The sequence below is a fragment of the Acinonyx jubatus genome, chromosome D4 (genome assembly GCF_027475565.1).
Source record: "Acinonyx jubatus isolate Ajub_Pintada_27869175 chromosome D4, VMU_Ajub_asm_v1.0, whole genome shotgun sequence".
In the NCBI taxonomy this organism is placed as follows: Eukaryota; Metazoa; Chordata; class Mammalia; order Carnivora; family Felidae; genus Acinonyx; species Acinonyx jubatus.
Window position 1 is genome coordinate 27744468 of NC_069391.1, and position 21692 is coordinate 27766159.

The 21692-nt window shown below is 41.9% G+C and overlaps 1 protein-coding gene across 5 annotated transcripts in view; it reads left to right on the forward strand.

Moving 5' to 3' along the window:
* ABCA1 (ATP binding cassette subfamily A member 1) overlaps nt 1-21692 on the forward strand; it is a 320418-nt gene that overhangs the window by 235497 nt on the left and 63229 nt on the right. For 4 of the 5 annotated variants that reach the window (XM_053204848.1, XM_027034746.2, XM_015077217.3 and 1 more), the window contains 2 exons: nt 5234-5355; nt 7385-7561. In XM_053204848.1, the coding sequence (XP_053060823.1) occupies nt 5234-5355; nt 7385-7561 (299 nt within the window). Of the gene's footprint in view, nt 1-5233; nt 5356-7384; nt 7562-7581; nt 9817-21692 lie in introns of those variants that run through there. The other variant, XM_053204849.1, reaches the window with a different exon arrangement.

A 21692-nucleotide genomic window follows, 5' to 3' on the forward strand; every position in this document is an offset into this window, starting at 1 on the left:
ATTCTGTTCTGTTCTTCCTCAGCCTACAAACACACACTTCACTTGTTTTGTTCTTTAGACTCCAAACTCCTGAATTGGGTTTTTTGTGTTTGTTTTTGTTTTTGTTTCTTCTTTCTTTTGCCCTGCCTTTTTGCATCTAAAGCAAAGCTCTTGGGAAATGGACAGGCCACTGTTTGCTCCTTCAGGCACAACCAAGGGGGCTGAGTTCAGTGGATGGAGTATTTCAGTTCATATTGGAGGCATTGCAGTAGGAAAGTTCTCCTGGCCTCTGGCTGGGTACTGACTCTTGGTCTTCTCTGTGGGCAGCAGAGGCTCATGCTGAATTTAGTGACCAGTCCAGCTCTGTGATGACTGTGTTCTGTGACAGCATGTACACCCTCTTAGTTCTCTAACTCTTTTCCTCTGAAAGAGTACTTTCACATTCTTGATCTCTGTTTTCGTGACAACCTGTGAATGTTATTAGCTCCATTTTATATCTAAGGAAACTGAGGCCCGCCCAGAGAGATTAAGAAAAGGGGAAAAGTGAAGTTCATGGCTGCACACTGAGGAGAGAGCAAAGCTGGGACTTGAATTCAGATCTTCTGGTGCCTCCCCTGTACTGGGCACTGCTGTGCTTTGAAACAGCAAAGTCCTGGCTCTCAAGGCTCTGGCTCTATTCTTCTGGCAAGAAAGATGGGTGCCCAGACAACTGTAGTTCAGTCTGAGTGCTGCTTGAGGGAAACACAGGAGGCCAACAGAGCACAGAGGACAGCTACCTAATCCAGCTTGAGGTGGGAAAGTCAGGGCAGGCTTCCTGGAGGAGATGACTCATGGGCCAAGTCATAAAAAAAAGGGTAGGAGTTAGCTAGGACAAGGGGAAGAAGGACTGTTTCATACATCTGACTTTCTCCATATTCTTGGCTTCTCCACTCATTTTCTTGCCAACTACAGAATGGAAAAAACTGAGACCAGAGGTACAAAGCCACCTCACTCCTGTCTCCCACTACATGCGTTCCTCCCCTCTCTCCCATTCTACTCCCCAAATCTTAGGTTTTGAGAAATCTCCTCTATGTTTATGTGCTTGTCGATTTATTTATTCATTGAAAAACATTTATTTAGAACCTATAAGTACATAGCACTATGGCTACAGGGTGTCCTGGCCCCTGCCATGATGAGAGATCTCACTTGCCACAACCTCAAAAGAGATTTTTGGCCCTCTGTCGTTTTCCAGAATTTGGCTTCAGCCAGACTCTTCCCCGCTGCCTCAAGCACTTGCAGACAAGTCTCATCTTGGTCAAACATTTGCATGAACTGCCTTCCTCTGGCTTTCTCATTCCTCCTTCTGCTTCATTGACATGTCTCTTCATCTCCCTTATCAGCCTTGAAAATTCCTTGAGGGCAAGGACCGTTTCCTTACCTTTTCCCTATACTTCACTAGAGTACACTGGTAAAGTCAGGTGAAAAAAAAAAAAACACCTTTTCAATAATCACAAAATTATTACCATTTATTATTCACTGTTCATGCTTTACCTGTGAATACCTCCAATCCTCATATCTTGGAAAGGTGGTGATAATGTTATCCTTACCTCTTAGGGAAGAAAAGTTGGTCTCAGGAAGGCAAAATGCATTTCTCAAAGGCACAGTCAATCAACGGCAGAGTCCAGCATCAAAATTAGGTTTTTCTGGCCTCACATCCCTGATCTTTCTACCACTCCATTGTTTCTCAGACTCAGCTAGAATTGCCTGGAGAGCTGTATACAATTCTGATACTTGGGTGTTGGCTCCAAAAGTTCTGAGTAGATGTTGGGGGTTGTAGCCTAGGCATTGGGATTTTTGTAACACTACCTATTTGTTTCTAATCAGAGCCAAAGTTGAGAACCAGTGCACCGTACCACATTGCTTTTCTTTGTCCATACTGGCTGTAGGTGGTGGTGGTGGTAGGGTGTGAATCTGAGTCTCCATGTGTGGTACGCATGTGACTGGAATGCGAGTTCTCTGTAGCCAGGGATCTTTGGCCTTCCCTGCTGCTCCCTGACCCAGCGACCTCACCACCCTGTGCACGTGCACTGCCAAGGGTTGTTGACTATTTAATTGGCCTCTTGGTTCTTCTGTCTCATCCAGGGGATTCACTGATAGATCACATCCAGCTGTTGCCATTCGCAGAGCCTGTTGACATAACAGAAGAGTCTTATAAACATACTTGCTGGTCTCAAGAGTGTTGCTCATGACCTAGACCCATTGCAAGTGCAGCCTAGGTCAGCCTCCCACACTTTAGCAACCCTCTTCTGGAGGGAGGAGGCTGTTGTGAAGTTCCCTAGCATAGTGTCCACGTCCTGCTCTGGCTTTTCACGCTCAGGAGGAATTTGTGGTTCATGAAGTCAGTGAGGGTCAGCTCTTGTGTATACTCTGCTTTATACAGGGCTCAGAGATGTCTTTTTTTTTTTTTTTTAACCCCTGTTTTATAAGTAAGGCAGTGGAGATGCAGCTTAGGTGAGATACCCTGGCAAATAAATGGATATAGAGCCCAGGTTTTCTGACCCCCATTGTGGTGTTTTCCCCATTGTTCCACAATGGTCAGTGTCTGGCTTTTCATGCCAGGCTTCAATTGAAGCTACTAGCTTTCTTACCTTCTTTCTTGTTTATCCCTACCACAGGGGTAAACACCTGGGTGTTACTTTGTGTCACTGGGAATATTAAGATAGGGGTCCTGATTACTCCTGGGGTGTAGCCTGAGAATTGTCCCGATATCTCTGGGCCCTTCTTGGATCTGCTCAACTGAAAGGAAATCTGTGATGCTGCTCAAATACTTTTGGAATCTTCCCAGCCCTAATCCCACCTCCTATTATTTCTTATCCAGCCATCCTATTTTTGTAATGACCAGTAGTTCTTTGCCAGGCTCTGATCTGGGCACAGGGATACAGAAATAAAACACATATTCTGAGGGCACATGGCTGGCTCAGTCAGTAGAGCACATGACTCTTGTGAGTTCGAGCCCTACATTGAGTATAGAGCTTGCTTAAAAAGCAACAACACATATTCTGTATACCAGTGGAGGTAATATGCAAATAAAGCAACATTCCTTAAGGTATGGTCCCCAGACTCCCTACATTAGAAGTACAAGGAATGCTTATTAAAATGGAGATTCTCAGGTCCCACTGTAGATCCATTATTTCAGGATCTCTAGGAATTGGGCCCAAGAAACTGCATTTTAGTATGCTTCCTCCTAAGTGAATCTGAGGTGCTCTGAGGTTTGGCAACTATAGGAATGAGCCCTGTGGTAACAGTATAGTGTCATATGTGATGGGGAGCACCAGGCAGGTGCACCTATGGAAGCAGCAGGCTGGTTGCTGTTTGCAGGAGCACCTGGTCTGAGGAGTGACACTAGCTGGGCAAAGAACAGCCTCTTGAATGTGTCACAAGGAATAAATAGGCGTTAGCTGGTCAGGTGTAACTGGACAGTCATTTCTCTAGAGATGGGAAGATGTGAATCGTGCTTAATTTATCCTTTCTAGAACTCTAAATTATTAAAGTTTGCTTAAGAACAGACCTGGATCTGGCAGCAATGATGAGAGTCTGGTTGAGCTTTTGTGCCCTCCTCCTGCTTTATCTTATGACCTCCTTCAGCAACCGGTATTAAGCTTCACATTGTAGTCCCATTTGCAGATCACACCTCTATTTTGCTTCAGTTAAATGATTGGGTTTGCAAGGTTTGCCCTCTAGAGGTCTGTTAGTGCCTGGGCCTGTGGGCTGCAGTCTGCAAATGAGCATTGCTTAGTCACGTGGTTGTGATGAGCTGGTTTTCTCTTTATTGAAAGAAGTTGGGTTATTAAGAAGGTGGGGCAGAAGGAGAAGTGGACACATGAAACAGGGGAGAGAAAACTGTACCATTTCAGAGTCAGGAGGGTCCCACCAAACATCTGGTTAGAAAACTCTCATTCTGGAGATAAAAAAGCCTGAGTGTCAGAAAGATGATTTCAAGTACCCAAATGATACCACCAGGCACAGCTTCCAACTCCAGGGACTAAACTTGAGGATTTCTCCGGCCAGTGCCTTTTCTGCTTTAATTACCAGACTGTACCTGGAAGGTTTATTATTTAAAAGGATTTTTTATGAAACCCCGTACCAATCCAGTCATGTAGCAGGGTGAATTTTTAAATATATGCTGTGTTTTCCTAAAGCCTGGCAGACCTGGGTTTTGGAGCTCTGTATCATTTGTTCCACAGTTGGAATTAAAATGAGACCACATCTGTCAAAGTGCTTTGATATGCATAATGCTTCACACCAGCGGCTCTCAAAGTGTGGGGCCCAGACCTGCAGTATCCACATCACCTGGAAGCTCAAGGGAAATGTGAATTCTCTGGCCTCATCCTGGGCTGGCTGAATCAGAAACTCTGGGGGTGCTGTGGGGATCAGTAATCTGTTTTAACAAGACCTTAGGTGATTCTGATGCCCACTCAAGTTTAGGAACAACTCTCCTGCAAAAGAGAAAATCAGCCCCTGGGGCTTGTGGGACTAAGGCTTTAAATATCTCCGATTTGTAGCTGAGATGGCATTGGGGAGACAGGAGCAGGGGTGTTAGTTTCACAAATTTCAGATGGGTTGGGCGAGATCACCTAAAGGGTTTGGTTTTTTTCCTCGAAAAGCAAGGAAAAGCTATGTGAGTGTGTGGAGCACTGTGGTGCTTTTGAGGCTAGGAGCACACGCTGACTGTGGTTCTACACATCTTCAGAAGACATTCTTTTCATCTCTCCTGTAAAGCAAAGCTCCCTGAACGTCATTTCTCTGTATGCTTAAGCCAGGAACCTGTGGCTATCAATTTGTTTAAAACGAGGCCATTAGGGGGTGGGTACCTGGGTGGCTCCGTCGGTTAAGCTTCCAACTCTTGCTTTCAGTTCAAGGTCTGAAGGTTTGTGAGCTTGAGCCCCGTATCAGGCTCTGTGCTATGTGGAGCCCACTTGGGATTCTCTCTCTCTCTCTCTCTCTCTCTCTCTCTCTCTCTCGCTTTCTTTCTCTCTCTCTCTCTCTTTCTCTCTCTCTCTCTCTTTCTCTCTCTCTGTACATGTGCATGCTCCCTCTCTCTTTCTATCTCTCAATAAACACAAAAAAAAAAGAAAGAAAGAAAGAAAAGAAAAAAGAAAAAAATAGTTAAAAAAAATGAGGCCATCAATATTATTTTTCTCCACCTGCCCCATTGTGCTGACCACTTTTTTTTTTTTAACTTATTAAATGAAAATAAAATACTATTTCTCGGCAGGCTTGAAGCTTCAGGATTTCCTAGTGGACAATGAAACCTTCTCTGGATTCCTGACTTACAACCTCTCTCTGCCAAGGCCTACTGTGGACAAAATGCTGGGGGCTGATGTCAGTCTCCACAAGGTAAGCTGTAAGATTCGGCTTCCTTGGGGGGCTGATGGCAGTTACATTGTTTGAGAGTCCCTGTCTTTGTAATGGTGCTCAAGTTCACCTTCACCAGCTTTCACTTCTCTGCCCAGGCTGGCATTGCCCCACCATCCAGAGAGTGGAATGTGCAGCCTGGTGTTGTGGGCCAGCTGGTTGAGATAAAACTGGTTTCCTGCCTGTCAACTAGCATTTGTTGATAACATCCCCCTAAAGGGGAAGGGAGATGAATTCAAGTTAAGATAAACATTTAAAAAAAATTTTCTTTTACAGTTCTGAGATGGTAATCAGAGTTGAGGAATATTGATCAGAGCAACTATCTATAAAATCTAAGACAGGAGATTTTAAAAGTTGATGCTTCCTTTAATGATGGACAAAAAAAATCTATAAGGAGAAAAATTTTTTTTTCCCCTTAATTTGTAAAACCAGGAAGTAATGGTAGTTTATGTAGAATTTTAACCTTAGATTCTCAGACCCCTTCCTTTGGCATAATTGGATATCATACAGCTCCTGGGCTGTGAGTAGCAGACCCTGATTGCATGGCTCTCGATTTTCATAGTAGGTTCTCTAGTGTATTCTCTGGCAGAAAGGGGGACTGCTTCTTTAGCCTGTCTCTTGTCTACACACTAGCTTATATCTTTACAATAAGCAGAAGCATTGGAAATGTTTATGCCTGATTAAAAAAAAAAGTCTTCATTTTATGTGATGTAGAATTTTTAAAATTAGAAAAATGTGCTTACTTCTTGCCCTTATAAAATGAGGAAAATATGCCTTGTGTTTACCAGTTGTATGGTCGGGAGATGGGCCAAAGGCAGCAGTCTTGTTAAAACAGTTGCATTTAGCATAATTTCCGTTTCCCCCTGCCAGTTTCATCTCTGTCCCATCAGGTCAGTTTAAAATAAGGGGCATCCTACGCATGGAGGTGGTCCTTGCATAGTATTAGAATCTCTCTGTGGTCGGTGCTCTCAAACACCGATACTGAAGGTAGGCTGACAGCAAGGACTACTTAGAGAAAGGAGGAAAACTGAAGTATACTTGTGTGTCTGGCAGTAGGTGAAGACTTACCAGAAACCATGGCAGGCCAAGTGCTCTGTAACGTTAGAAGGCTGCATAGGTCTGGAGAGGCTCTTGATCCATCACTCATTCTAGATTGCACTACGAGCAGGTCAAGCTGCATTAATTTAAACAGGAGAGGTAATAATGGAGTAATACAGAGTCTGCATCATCCATCCATTCCACAAATATTTACTGTCTGTAATGTTTCAGCACTGTGGACAAGAAAAGTGAGCAAGAAAACCAAGCCCCTCCTCTTACTGAATTTGCTGTCTAATTGGACAGTAAGGACCATGTATGAAGAAGGGCAGTTTATTGAGGCCCAGAAAAGCTAATTAAGTAAACAAAATACGGCCAAGGAAAGGCTCTCCAGGGGTCTGCTGTAATGAATACTTAAGAGTGACTTAGAATTGGCCTTCAATGAGATGAAAAAGAGGCTCAGCTTTCTGTTACTCTGCTCTGGGGCAAATCAAATGAAGAGTTCCAAATTCTGAAATTGCTTCAACATAGTTTTTTGGATCAGTGAAATAGCTATACCTACAAATAAATAGTATGAATGCTTTTTTTTTTTTTTTTCATAATTTGGTCCAACCCCAGTTTAAGATCGCATAAGTTCCAAAATAATGGGAGTTTTTTTCTCTAATAAAAGTGGTTTCAGGAGTTTGAACTCTCAATTCCTACTTGCTGAATCATGTGTCCCATTTTTGAGACAAAGAGTTGGACTCAGGATTTCCCTTCACAAGACAAGAGCGTGGGAGATGATGAGTCAAACACAACATTCAGGCTTTAAGTTTTCTGTTGGATTGTGCCCTGATACATTCCAAAGTTGGGTAAAGAGATCTGATGCAGTGGACTATTGCAATGGTGTCCATTCTTCAAAGCTATATTGGCCCACCACCTACCCCATCTTCTTAATCCAGTTTCCCTTGACTCTTTTTGCATGAAATGCTTCCAGGTATTTTTGCAAGGCTACCAGTTACATTTGACCAATCTGTGCAGTGGATCAAAATTAGAAGAGGTGATTCAACTTGGTGACCAAGAAGTTTCCACGCTGTGCGGCTTGCCAAGGGAGAAACTGGATGCAGCAGAGCAAGTACTTCGTTCCAACGTGGACATCCTGAAGCCGATCCTGGTGAGTATGCTTGCTGTGTGGAGAAGCTTCAAGCACTAATACTTTTGGAATGTGAACATTTTCCCTGGACAACATAAATTTGTTTTTGTGGAAACATAAGCCTGGCTGGGAATTTGAGAGATAATTTAGCTCATTCGTATTCTGTTCTTTCAAACTTCTGGGCTTTTCCCCAAAAGGTAAAAGGGGAAGAATCAGTTGGGTATGGCTCTGAGTCTAAACCTAAGGTCCCTTGTGCCTGTTTCAATCAGAGAAAACCTATTTTTTATGTTGTGGGTTTTTTTATATTGTAATTTGAGATTATAAGAGTTCATTTGAAGAAAGAGTTCTCCAGATTAAAAACAAAAAAATCTCAGAAATCTTTGGGAAGATGGACATCCATTCTTAAAAAGCATATCAACAAGGAGACACTGAGCTGTCACAGTGGGAAAACCTTAGAATTGGATGGGAGTACCCGTAATCATTAGATTAACCAATGACGGAATTACACTTACAGAAAAAGGAAATTGCAACAAAGTCTGATCAGCCTAGGAAGCAATAGTTCAGAGAAGCAGTCTGAGAGTATACATGTTCATGCTTAATCAAAGAATACAGATGAACCTGAGCATTTTGGCCATCAGAGGGTTGTGTATAGCTCTAGAACTGGTAGATTTCTTTGGTTTTTTGAGAGCTCTTGTGACCTGCCTCTCCAACAACATCATTTAGCATCCAGTGTTATGATTTCCTACTCACCAGATAGCACTCTGAGTTGTCAGTAGAATCTCTTAATACGAGGGAAAGAGCCTTGGAAGAAGTATGTGCCTGAAAAGAGATGTTCCTCATTATAAAAGCAAGAAATGAGAATCCTCTGGGACTTTGTGCAAGCATGATTTCTTTTTAGGGAGATCCATTCTCCTGAGGCTTCTAAGAATGGTTTCTAGACTTTGTGCCTGGATTGTACCCTAGAAAGTGACCTTTAGAAACCTCTCCTGAGGTTTACATGCTAGACCGACTATCAAGAAGTTCTTGCAGCCTTGTTGGGACACCTGGGTGGCTTAGTCAGTTAAGCACCTGACTCTTGGTTTTGGCTCAGGTCATAATCTCACAGTTTGTGAGTTTGAGCCCTACGTGGGGCTCTGTGCTGATGGTGCCAGGCCTGCTCGGGATTCTCTCTTTCCTCTTCTCTCTTTGCCCCTCACCTGCTTGTTCTCTTTGTCTCAATAAATAAACTTAAAAATTTTTATTATAAATTAAAAAAAAAATAAAGTTCTTGTATCCTCCTTGACTCTATGATGCTGTAGCTTCTGCCTGAGTAGGTAGTAAGAAAAATAGGTGAGTTTTAGGTTTTGTTTTTTTTTTTTTGTGGCAAGGTTGATGGTGAACCAGTTGGTATGAAGGGCGTAGGCCTAATGCTTAAGATCTGTTTTTGTTTGTAAAACATTTTTTTTTAATGTTTTTATTTATTTTTGAAGGAAAGAGAGAGCGTGAGCAGGGGAGGAGCAGAGAGAGAGGAAGACATAGAATTTGAAGCAGTCAAGCAGCTCTAAGCTGTCAGCATAGAGCCCGATGTGGGGCTTGAACTCACGAACTGTGAGATCATGACCTGAGCTAAAGTCGGATGCTTAACTGACCGAGCCACCCAGATGCCCTAAGATATGTTTTTGTTTTATTCCAGTAGTAGTATTTTCTGTTTCAGTTAGAAAAAAATACTGAGTTGCTTTGTTTAATAGTCTGGTACTCTATTGGTTAATGTTTCTATAGTATAATTTCAAATAAGATCTATATTTCTGAATGTGGATGTTTGCAGTCCCAGATGACTGGTCTCCGTGGCTACATTAGCTCATTTGTGCAGACACGTAGCCTGTTGGCACTTGTTGCATTGTGCCAGAAAGATGGTTATAAATGGTAGACCATTTCCTTGTATAGTTTTGGCTGTTTTGCTTTATTTCAGTACAAGGCAGAAATGTTCACTCAGCCAGAATGATGCACATTTTGGAAATATGGGTGCTTTTAGAAGTCCTAGTAACTTATATTGGTGCCCATTCATCATTCGTTTCTGTTTAATCATTAAACACTTACTGTGTGCACAACCCAGAAAATCCTTCCACTCACGCAATGTCTGAATTGGACTCCAAGTAGAATGACAGCACAGCCTTCGTGATCTGACAATCACCAACTTAGGTTTCAACTGAAAATCCCTCCCTGGTTGGGAGGGTTGGCATGATAGGGTACATGGACATGTGCCATCAACACTGTCAGCTATGTTGCAGCCGATCCTGGTGTAGTTGTGCCTTCTTGATTTATGACTGGGTATTAAGGTCACTGCCATATGCTTTTTGCACATTTCTTATGCCCAGGGAGTATTTCCGGTTCTGCTTCTGCCTGTCTGCTGTTGCTGAAAACTCTGTCTCCATAAAGTCAGAAAATGAGGTTCTTGAATCATAGTGAGTGGTCAAAATCGTTCTGTGGAAAGGTGATTTTGGAGGATACCTTTGGGATAAAATGACTTCTAAACATTTTGAAATGTGACTCTCATTTCTTGAGTTAAACAGGGCCTTAATTGGAGCACTGGAATTGATACTGCATTTACATTAAGCAGACTTTTACTCCTGCCATTTGGTTAACATTTCAGCCACTTTGATGGTAGATGAATGTGACCTGCGACATCATTGCTCATGGGCAGTTGATCACACCAAGAAACACAACAGGAGAAGCAACCAGATGCCAGGACCAGCGTTGGGGGGAGAGAAACTGTGCTGTCAATTTGTGTTTCTGTACCCAAAGCAGATTTTCAGGGAAGACCTGTTTTGAAGCATTTCTCCTCTTATTTTTGTTTTTTGTTGTTTTTTTGTTTTTTGTTGTTGTCGGTGGTGGTATGGATGTGTCCCTGTTCTTCAGCCAAGATATTCTTTCTCCTGGGCCTCCTCTGTCTCCTGATGACCTTTGGACAATAGTGTTTAGACAACATGGGGGAGGTATGGCAGAGTGGCTGGGGGCATGGGCTTGAGGTCAGCTGCATCTAGGTTCAAACGCGGCCTTAGCAGTTTTACCAGTTGGGTGACCTTCGATAAATTTAGTGTCAGTAAGCCTCAGTTTCCTCTTCTTTTACATACAGATAATCTAGTTTACCCTTTGTTGTGATTATTGGTCGTGCATATGAAGAACATGACAAGGGGTCTGGCATGCATTAGTTGTTCAGTAAGTAGAAGTTAATCATCACTAGAACTGTTTTCATGCTGAAGGCAATTGCTGGAGAGATAGAAATTTTCTTCTGTGTTAGGTATCCATCCTAACCAAGCAAAGTAGCTCTGAAGAACATTTCAGTGAAAATTTTTATTCTTTGCCTAGATATTGTCAAGGCTTCTTACCTTCTAGATTCTTATTCAGGAGCATACCTCAATTATTTATACCTTGAATGAAAATGAATACTGGATGTCAGAATTCTATTGCATCCTTAAAGTTCTCTGGGATTAATAGTGGTTTCCATTAGGCATTCTTTTAATTTAAAAACCTATTCATTTATTGAACTATGTTGAGTTCATTTTATATGTCAGGTATGTTTTGGGAGCTAGACTGTGCTGAGATCCTCACAAAGATGGCTTCTGATGAGTACAAGGTTAGGTCAATACATGAAATATATGTCCAGGATACATGCATTTATGGAGGGAGACTTGTGTTCATAGTACTTGTACCATTGAGATAACCGCTAGCAGGGGATTGTAGCCATCTAGCAGTGACTTCTTTCTTTTTTTAAATTTTTTAATGTTTATTTATTTTTGAGAGAGAGAGAGAGAGAGAGAGAGAGTAGGGGAGGGGCAGAGAGGGAGACACGGAACTCGAAGTAGGCTCCAGGCTCCACGCTGTCAGCAGAGAGCCCGACATGGGGCTCAAACTCATGAACTGAGAAATCATGACCTGAGTGAAGTCGGATGCTTTACCAACTGAGCCACCCAGGCACCCAGCAGTGACTTCTTTTGTCTCACTGCTCAGCAAGGTGGATTTGGCTGTTCTAGTTGGCTGGGCAGGCGAACTTCCCCTTGCCTTCCTTGTGGGTCCTTCCTGAAGCAGTACCTACCTTTCTCAGACAGGAGAAATCTATATGGGGGCTTCTCTCTGCTGTCTTCCAGTAACTTCCAATCTGTTTTGGACTGCAAGAAGGAGCCATATTAGTGGATCAGCAAATTTTGGCCAGACGGATCTGCTTCTCTTGTCAAGTCCTTGCTGATTGCATTTGTTCTTTTATTGCTGTAACAGCCACACACCTAGCAGCTTAAAACAAAATGAATTTATTAGTTCATAATCCTGTAGGCCAGAAGTCTGGGTACAGTGTGGTTCACCTGGGCCTACTCCTTATTGTTGCACAAGATTGAAATCAAAGGGTTTACAGAGCTGTATTCCTTTTTCAAGGCTCTGAGGATGCCTCTGCTTCTGAGCTCATTCAGGTTGTTAGCTGAATTCAGTTCCTTGCAGTTGTAGGACTGAGGTCTCTGTTTCCTGGCTGGATGTCAGCTAGAGGTGGGTCTTTGGTCCTAGAGGCTGCCATCATTCCTTCCCATGATTTTCATGTGGCCCCTGTTCCAGCCACAGTGGGTTAAGACCCCCTCATGCTTTAAATTTCTGTATTTTTGTCTGCCACATCTCTCTGCTTCTAGCCAGAGAAAGTTCTCTCACTTAACAGGTTCATGTGATTAGATTGGACTCATCTAGATGATATAGGATAATCTCCCTGTTTTAACCTCTATAACTTTAATTATATCTGTAAAGTATAATTTACCATGTGATCTAACATATTCAGGTGCCTGGGACTAGGATGTGGACTGCTTTGGGGAGGGCACTCATCCTGCCACAGATGTCTTTTAACTGAAAGGTATATTTCATTATGTCTTTGAAGTGCTACCTCAGTGCTCTCGGCTTTTTATTAATTCCTCGTCAGCTCTGTACATTTTCTTGCCCATATTCTGAGAGAGACTCTAAAGCATAATAAACACTACCCATTAGGGTTTTTAATGCACAAACCAAAGACAGCAGTGACTTTGTGAAGTAGAATGTCTCTGAACAAGATGTAACTTAAAAGACTGTTGTAAGGCACCAAAGCTTCAGCCATGAGCATGGCAGACAAACGCATGTGGAGCTTTTATTCTAGTGGGCACTGGGAACCAACTTTTAGGCTGACATTGGGAATTTGAGGAATACTTCACAGGTCCTAGGTCTGTAGAGTGAGGGCTATCCTCTCATTCCAGCTTCACTAACGAACCCCCAGAAGGTCCCTAACAACAATCTTTGCCAGCATGGGACACTGTAAGCCATGGTGGAAAGAATGTGGGGTTAGATAGGCTTGCCTTCTGGTCTTGGCTCGCCATTGTCTTGGTGATGTGAAAATGGTGTCTGATTCTTGAGTTAGGAAGGAAAAGCATACGGACTTCTCTCCATCTTCGTAGCAACTTGGGTATTGCACAACCATGTAGTTAGATCGTCTTGACCTCTGATGATACCTTTACCCTGGAAGGGAAAGTTCTGTTTCTGTAGAACAAAGAGTTCTGTTCACATGTCTTCTGATGCATGCAGCATATTCTTGCAAAGGCAGAACTCAGTTCATGGGACAAAGGAGGTAAAGTGAGTGGTGCCCTGAGGTCCCTAGAAGACCAGTGATCTCACAGCTGGGCTGTGTATAGATTGAAGGAACAGATGGAGAAGGGGTGAACGAAGTCATTCTTGTCTTGAAAGCTCTTTGTTTAGCGTCTTCTTGATCCTTAGACAAAGGCTTAGAATATAGATGGGGCTTGGCTCATTCCTTTTTGGGGCTGCATACTTGAACTTATCACATCCAGCCCTTAAAGCATTTGTGTGAGTTTTTTTTTGCAGGAGAAAACAGCTGCTTTTCTTCTCCTGCATAAAACTCAGACGCTTGTGGGAGGTATCAGATTTTGTTTGGCCTTGTTTGATGGTACTGCCCATCAAACAGATGGTACACCTGTTTTCAGTACATGCTTTCATCTGGCAATCAGCTGCAATCCTTACATTTGGTAAATGACATACCTCAAGGATTGACTCTCAAGACTGTGTTTACTTAATTCCTATAGGTAAAGGGGAGCACACAACTAGAGCTAAATTGGTGAATATAGCAGAGTGTTAATAGGACTATTCAACTCTATCTGTACAGACATTTTTGCCTCAGTTATACTATTTTTTCCTTGAAGAGTGCCACTCTTCCTCCCACTCCCCCGCACCGCCCCCTGCCTTTGGACCTTAGATTCCTTCTTTTTTTTTTTTTTTTTATTAATTTCTTTAAAATTTAAATCCAAGTTAACATATAATAATGATTCACGACTAGAATTTAGTTATTCATCACTTCCTGTAACACCCAGTACTCATCGCAACAAGTGCCTCCTTAATGCCCATCACCCATTTAACCCATCCCCCACTCAAAACCCCACCAGCAACGCTTGGTTTGTTCTCTGTATTTAAAAGTCTCTTATTGTCTGGGTGCCTGGGTGGCTCACTTGGTTAAGCGTCCAACTTTGGCTCAGGTCATGATCTCACAGCTTGTGGGTTCGAGCCCCATGTCGGGCTCTGTTTTTTTTTTTTTTAAATAGAAGTCTCTTACTGTTTGTCTCCCTCTCTGTTTTCATCTTATTTTTCCTTCCTTTCCCCTATGTTCATCTGTTCTGTTTCTTAAATTCCACATATGAGTAAAATCTGATATTTGTCTTTTTCTGACTGACTTATTTCACTTAGCATAATATACTCTATTTCTTAAATAAAGGTTTAGATTTTATCTGGTCCTAAATTCTGTGGTAGTAGATGTATTTAACTGTTAAGAAACCGCAAAAAAGTATTTAATGCATTAAACACATCGCATTTAAAACTTAATATTTAAATTGTTGAATTGTTTTTAAAAGATTAGTTCCTCCCTCAGACAGGAGTTTTATAGTTCCCTACTTTGACAAGAAATATTAAAATATTCCTCAAAGGAAAACTTCATTGTCATGTAAATCATTGGAAAGAGATAGGATATCTTCTGGGCAGTGTGGTCTTTGTGCCTGGTATCTGGCTTACTTATTTTCAATTTGAACTAAAACATATTGTCCTAGCCCTGAGTCGGATTTTCTGAATATGGGCAAAGTGAAGTAGAGATTTTTAGCCTACTTTGAGGGAATTTAAGAGAGGTTTGAAATGTCCTAAGGAACCCAAAGTAACATGCATTTGCAGGGGGAAAATAAAATTGTGCATTGTATTGAAAATCTTACTCAAATACATATACACCCACATTATATGGTAGTAGAGTCCCTGAAAAATTGGGGGATGAGGATAAGATTTTTATAAACTGAAAAGAGTTTTCAATTAGACTTAATTTCACAGATGTTCTGTCTTCTGTTTCTATTTGGTTGTGACTTCTAATGCATTGATAATATTCTCTCCCAGTCTTTATTTTGTATAGTGATCATCCATAAGCAAACACTTAAATTAATTCATTCAGCAAATATTGAGCCCCAATCTGTGCCATGCACTGGGCCAGGGACACGGTGGTGAGCAAGGTACAGCTTTCTTTGTTTCCCTGCTGCTGGGCAGTGAATGGGACAGGCCAGGAATCCAGCACATGCATCCTCAAAAAGGAAGGCTGCAGAAGCCCAGGAATTGTCACCCTTCACTGCCAATGTCTGCAGAGCCAGGTTTGGGCTCATCCTGGGGGAGGAAGAGAGTTGATAGACAGTTGTATGGTAGTTTTGTGGGGGGATTACTGTTCTCAGATTCCAGGTGAGGAGGTCGATGTACCACTGGGCATCCTTGAGGGTCCCTTGCCAGCAGGTTTTGGCTGGCCACAGACTGGTTCAGTGTGGAATCTGTGCATGAGAAGAAACTCTCATGCCTTTCGAAATCGGCCAGCCCAATACCAGGGGCTCCTCCTCAAGAATTCACTGGTCACTCTTAAAACACTGCAGATGCTGAACCCTGCAACTTTCCTACCTTCTGAGGAAAGGAAACCAGATCATGACTGTTCTGAGGTGACTGATAAAGTATTGGCAAGCTGCCCAGATCTGCATGACCAGGCTGGACAGAACCCAGACCTCACCTTGTTCAGTGATGGTAGCAGTTTCATCTACGTTCAAAAGGCAGGGTATGCAATGACATGCCTTAATCTGAGCCCTCACCATCTGCAAGGACAAGCGAGTCCACTGACTCCCAGTACGCAGGCCTCAATGGGGCCCTCCTAACCCAGTCTTTGAGGATTAGGAAAGAAGCCTCTGTTAAGTTGGGACCCAAAGAATAAAAGTTAGCCAGGTAAAGAACAGGGAGAAGAAGTTCCAGACAGAAGACATGGTTTGTGTATGAAGAAGGTGGTATTTAGGGGAACTGCACATCACTGAGTAGTTTATAGTGGAGCAGATGGAGCTATGGGAAGCTTGATAGGAGAAGGAATAGTAAGATGAGATTGTGGAGGTGACCACGGATGAACTGAGGTAAACTTTGAGGAGCTATATTAGGCCGATGGGCCTCATCCTTAGAGCAAGGGAACCCACCCAAATGTTCCGGAGGGTGGGTGACTTGATGAGGTGAATTTAAATGCCCTTTGAGGCAGGACTCCTACCAGACCATCTCTTGGGCTTTTCTCTTGCTTTTGGCTTTTCTTCCATAGACATTTCCTGGGTGCCAGCTTATTCTGTGCCAGGAACTATGTTGGATGCTGAGTTGAAATAAAACACCAGCTCAGAAATTAAAGTCAAATTGACTTTGCTAGGTTACTGCCTTTTTAATTTCCAGTCTTTTACAATTTAGTTAAGCTAGTAGGATGAAAGACTGTAATGAAATTGTCTGTTAGGCCCAGAAAAGACGGGGGCACAATGGCCTTTGTCATTCTTGGGCCAGCATTCCATAATGTCATGCTTTTAGGCAATGTTGCACTGTTGCGATTAACACATTTTGCAGAAATGGGTGGGAGCCTTCAAGTAATACAATACACACTTGTCTGTTCTTCCTGTAATGATATTACAGTATTTAGTTATGATCTAAAAATATCTCATAATACATGAATTCTGGTTAGCTTCACGCAGGTCATATAGTCCCTGGCTCAAAGTTTTATCTTTGCTCTTACTGTCTTTTTCACTTGCTTCCTGTGGTCAGTGGGGGACCTACAGGAGTTCATAGCCAAGGGAATATTTTTGTTTAGGAAAATAATAGTAGGAATTCAAAACTGTAAATTGTTTACTGGAAGTGTTTGGAAATACCAGTTGGCAAGCTTTGCCTGCCTTTGTCAAGTATTAGCAGGAGACGACAGTTAAGAGTAGCTACAGGCACATGGTTCTCAGGCTTCATTTTGTGGTTTGGTTTTAGGGCATGTTTCCTGGGGTTAATTTTATTTAGGGAATTTAGACATCTTTCACAGCTTGATAGGTAGTCAAGCCAGTTTACACTCTTTATGCTTCTCTAACTCCTGCCCACGCCCCATCCTTTCCTCCTTCTCCCTTTTTTATGTCTCATTTAATTAAAAAGAAAAGTATGAAACAGTTAAAACTCACAAAAAGGCACAGAGAATAGTATAAAGAATACCCCTGTTTCATCATCCGTCGTTTGCCTTGCTTGCTTCAGATTCTTTTCAAGAAAGAAAACGTGACAGGTATCTTCGATGCCACATATGTGTCCCCATCTCTTTCCTCAGAGGTAATCACGATCCTGGAGTTCCGTGTATTTATGCTTGGTACCATGTATATGTTTTTGCATTCTGCTAATAACATTATATGGTATTGGTTTGTAGTGTTCACGTTGTATAAATGTGCATATTGATCTGCGGCTTGTCTTTTTCACTCAGCATTGTTCTTGGGATTTATCACTATTGATACATGTGGCATCTGATTCATCTTAGATGTTGCATGGTATTCCCTTTTTATATGTAAATTTTATTTAAAAATTTTTTTTAAATGTTTATTTTTGAGAGAGAGACAGAGTGAGAGTGGGGGAGGGGCAGAGAGAGAGGGAGACACAGAATCCGAAGCAGGTTCCAGGTTCTGAGCCATCAGCACAGAACCCACGGACCACGAGAGCATGACCTGAGCTGGAGTCGGACGCTTAACTGAGCCACCCAGACGCCCCTATACCTAAACTTCAAAAAATCCATTTGTCTATGGCTTAGGTTTTTCACATTGTTTATGGTGTGTGTTGGTGCCTACTTTCTGCTTTTAAAAGTTGCAGTCATTTTTGCCACCTTGGTTTGGACTTTTTATATTTTGAGAAGGCCTTCCCACCCCAAGTTCATAAGTACATTTTCTGCTATGTATTTGTAACTTTTCTTTTTTTACTTTTAGCTCTGTAATTTACCAAGAACTTAATTTTATATAGAGGTGTGAGATACAAAATATTAACTTTTCTTACATGAATGACTAGTTCCAGCGACACTAATTGATTAGCCCATCCTTTCTCCATGAATTTGTATTATTAAGTTCATAGATTCTCATCAGTCTGTTCCCTGTATTTACTTTTCCAAACACAGAAAAGTAAAAATGAGTCCTGAGCAAAATACCTGGATGATCTGAGCTTTAAACGATGCTGAATTTGAATGGTATATGTGTGTTCTTTTTTTTTTAAACCCTGTAATGTTAACCCACACTTGTGTGCAACTCTACCAATACATCTTCGAAAGTGGGAATTTATTTGTATGGGCAATAGGTTGCCAATACTTACGTTCATGAACACTGAGCATTTAATCTCAACAATTAGTGTAAAAAGAGATCCTAATAACGACGTTGATTGTCCTATTACTTGCGGATGGATTCAGCCAATGCTTCCCTTAGAGACCAAAACCTGGGAACAGTTTAAACCAACCAGAGCTCAGACCACTGACAGCAGCCACATAGTAAGATGCAGTATTGCATTTGTATCTGAATATGTAAAGGTCTGATATCCACGGTAAATGTGATGAAGTCCTTAGATTTAGGTCTGTGGTCCACTGTGTTGCTTGTGGGTGAAATACGCATGGAGTTTTGCTGAATTGTGTAGCTTTTAAAACAAGAAGAATAAGCCTGCCCCAAAGGTAAGACCTTTAAGTTGAAAAACCTGATGGAAAAATTGTTACCTATGCAAGTTTATGTTCATTCAGGTGAGGAAGACCTAGTCTGAAAACAACATGAACTGCCAATTGATCTGTACCCTTCAGGGGAAAGATGACTGCTACCGGTGACAACAAGCCAGTGTTTTAGCTAAGGTTTTAGATACCTGGTCTTTTGCACTTAGTGACTGCCCAGCCACTCGCTTGGTGTGGTGTTCTGGCCTCCTCTGCATTTGGCGCCATTTCTGATCCCATTCAAGTCCAGGTGAACTGACTGGCTTCACCATCCAAAGCAGATAGCATCGTGTTGACCAGACGTGGAATGCACAAACAACCACCTTTGTGCAAAGCATGCTGTGAAAAAAAGGCGTGAACATTGTCCAGGGGCCATTGGCATAGTGGTTCTCAAACTTCTATGTGTAAAAAAAGTCCTGAGGCTTCCTGGCTCACATGTCTAGCATCTGAATCAGTAGGTCGCAGAGGGCTGGGAGACTGCATGTTTAACAAGCCGCCTAAGACCACACTGTATCAGTGAAACCTGGTCATTCACAATTCTGTCAAGTTCCATTGGTACCATGTAATGCCATATTTCCTTTTTGTAGATTCACTTCTTTTGCTTAAATAGATCTAGTTAGGAAAAAATACTATACCTTTGCTGTAAAGGTAAAATCAGTATCATTATATATAGAAGGTACACATACATGTGCATTAAGATAAATGTGTGTGTTCCTATATGTGTGTATATATATATGTAGATATAGATATACACATATACCTAAACATAGGTTATGACTTTTCCTTTAGGTTTTTCAATTTAAATGTCAGCTTTGGGGCAATTTTATGTGTGTGTGTGTGTGTGTGTGTGTGTGTGTGTGTTTGTGTATATGTGTGATGTAAATAGAATATTTATATTTCATTCACTGAACATTACTTAATATAGTATACGTTTCATCTACTTAACATCTTTTGTTTCAGTTTTGCAAACACTGAGAAAAAGGGATTGTAGGGAAGAAAGAAGCATTTCATCTCAAGCCTTCAGGAATTAGGTCTTAGCCTTGCACTGAAGAGTATTAACGTTAGTAATCCTACATTGGGTGTGCCTGATGTGCTTTGAGAGGACAATGGTAGCTCTCTGCTTAGCAGAGGGTGGGCCTCTCAACTGGAGAAACAGTTCTTGGAGAGCTAGCCAGGAAGCGGAAGGGAGGATGTATGCCTTTTCTAGAACTGGAAAACCCTTCAGTTTTGGTAGTAAACTTTTAAGGAAGGGAAGAGAAAGGCAGGGGTGAAATTTCTGAGAATTGTGAGGACGTGCTATGTGCCAGGCACTGCGTAAGATGCTCTGCACATGGCCTGTAATTCAGTGTCCTTGACAGTGCTGAGATACGTGCACATCATGAACTGCACTGCACAGTTGCAGAAATGGGGCATGGGGAATTGGAGTCATTTGCCCGGGGTTCAGTAGCCACCCCAGGTCCCCATAACCAGAGAAGAAGGGGCAGAGTGACAAGAGTCCTCAGAATCTTATTTCCATTCAGACTTTATAAAAGAAATGGGTTAACTACCAAATTTTAAGTTTTGAAAATGTACATTAAATTAACTTGGCATTTTTCTGCTACACAGTCCTGATCATGCCTTATCTTGTGGCCCTCATGGTAAGCACAAAAACACTTCACCTCTTCCGCCTTCCAGTTAAGATCTCTTGGTTTGTAAAAGTTTTCCTTACTGTAGGTTCTGTAGGGTCAACTTTTAAGGTGATAACCTTTAGTTATGATGTGAACCTGAAGTAAGGAAGTTAAAAAAAACCCAAAAATGTCCTACTTGTTTTTGCTTATAATTACTTAATGGAAGGACCAATTGTTAACGTAATCTGTGAGTTGCGTCAAGGAGACCTACTTGAGTATAGTGGTGAAGGGCCCATCCGAGGACTGGGAGTCGGGGAAAGCGGACCCTGGTGACCAAGCCATTCTAGGGGAGCTCATGAGTCGGGCTGGACAAATTCTTTCTTAGAACCCTTAGACAGATTTTATCAGAAACACACATTCAGGATTATGCTTGGACATGATGATCGTCATGATTATACGAACTTAATCTTCTGTATTTGGAGTTCTTTTTTTTTTTAATCTTTTTTAAACGTTTTAATTTACTTTTGAGGCAGAGAGAGACAGAGCATGAGCAGGGGAGGGGCAGAGAGAGAGGGAGACACAGAATCCGAAGCAGTCTCCAGGGTCTGAAATGTCAGCACAAAGCCTGATGTGGGACTCAAACTCAAGGACCGTGAGATCATGACCTGAGCCAAAGTCGGATGCTTAACTGACTGAGCCACCCATGCACCCCGTATTTAGAGTTCTTTTTAGAGGAAACCCTTCTCCAGGCTGCTGTTTCTGAGATCATGATGAACTCCATCTACTTCAGGCTATTTTCCTTGCAGTGTGCGTTATGATTTCACAACATGCCCCTATAGAAGACAAATAGCAAAAAAGCCCAGCCTCCTCTAGATTAAAGAGGTGTCTGATATTAAAGAAAATGGTGCCTATAGAAGCACCAAGGAAAGATGGATTTTCCCTGAAGACTTTTGTTTTTCTATTTAACAAATAAAAATGATGAAACTGGCCCTATATCCTTTTCTTTTTGGAAGCCTAAAAACCCAGAACCTAAATTTTAGGCTCCTCAGCTATTGGAATTCTGGCCTCGGAGTCTGTGCATCACTGTTCTTTCTTCTTTAGCTTAGGCTTGCTGCCCTAACTTACCTTTTCCTTGGGCCCAATTAATTATTTTCCATTTGTTGTGAAGCTAGGTGGGCTATAACAGCAATGAAATATACACAGGAGTAAATACAGAGATCTGGCTAAAAGTAGGCATAAAAATAAGCATTCTGTATTAAATTTCCAGTGTTACAAATAGTGCTGACTTGAGCAGAATGGGAGAATTTCTCCTTTCCATGCTTTTGCCAGCTTTCAACTTCAGTTTCTTCCTTTCTTGTGAGCCATTACAAACTTATTTCTTGAAGTCATTCTTCTGTTGTTCATCTTGCAGTTTTGGGAATTTATGGTCAAAGTTGAATTGGACAGACAGACACACACACACACACACACACACACACACACATCCCCAGCATGA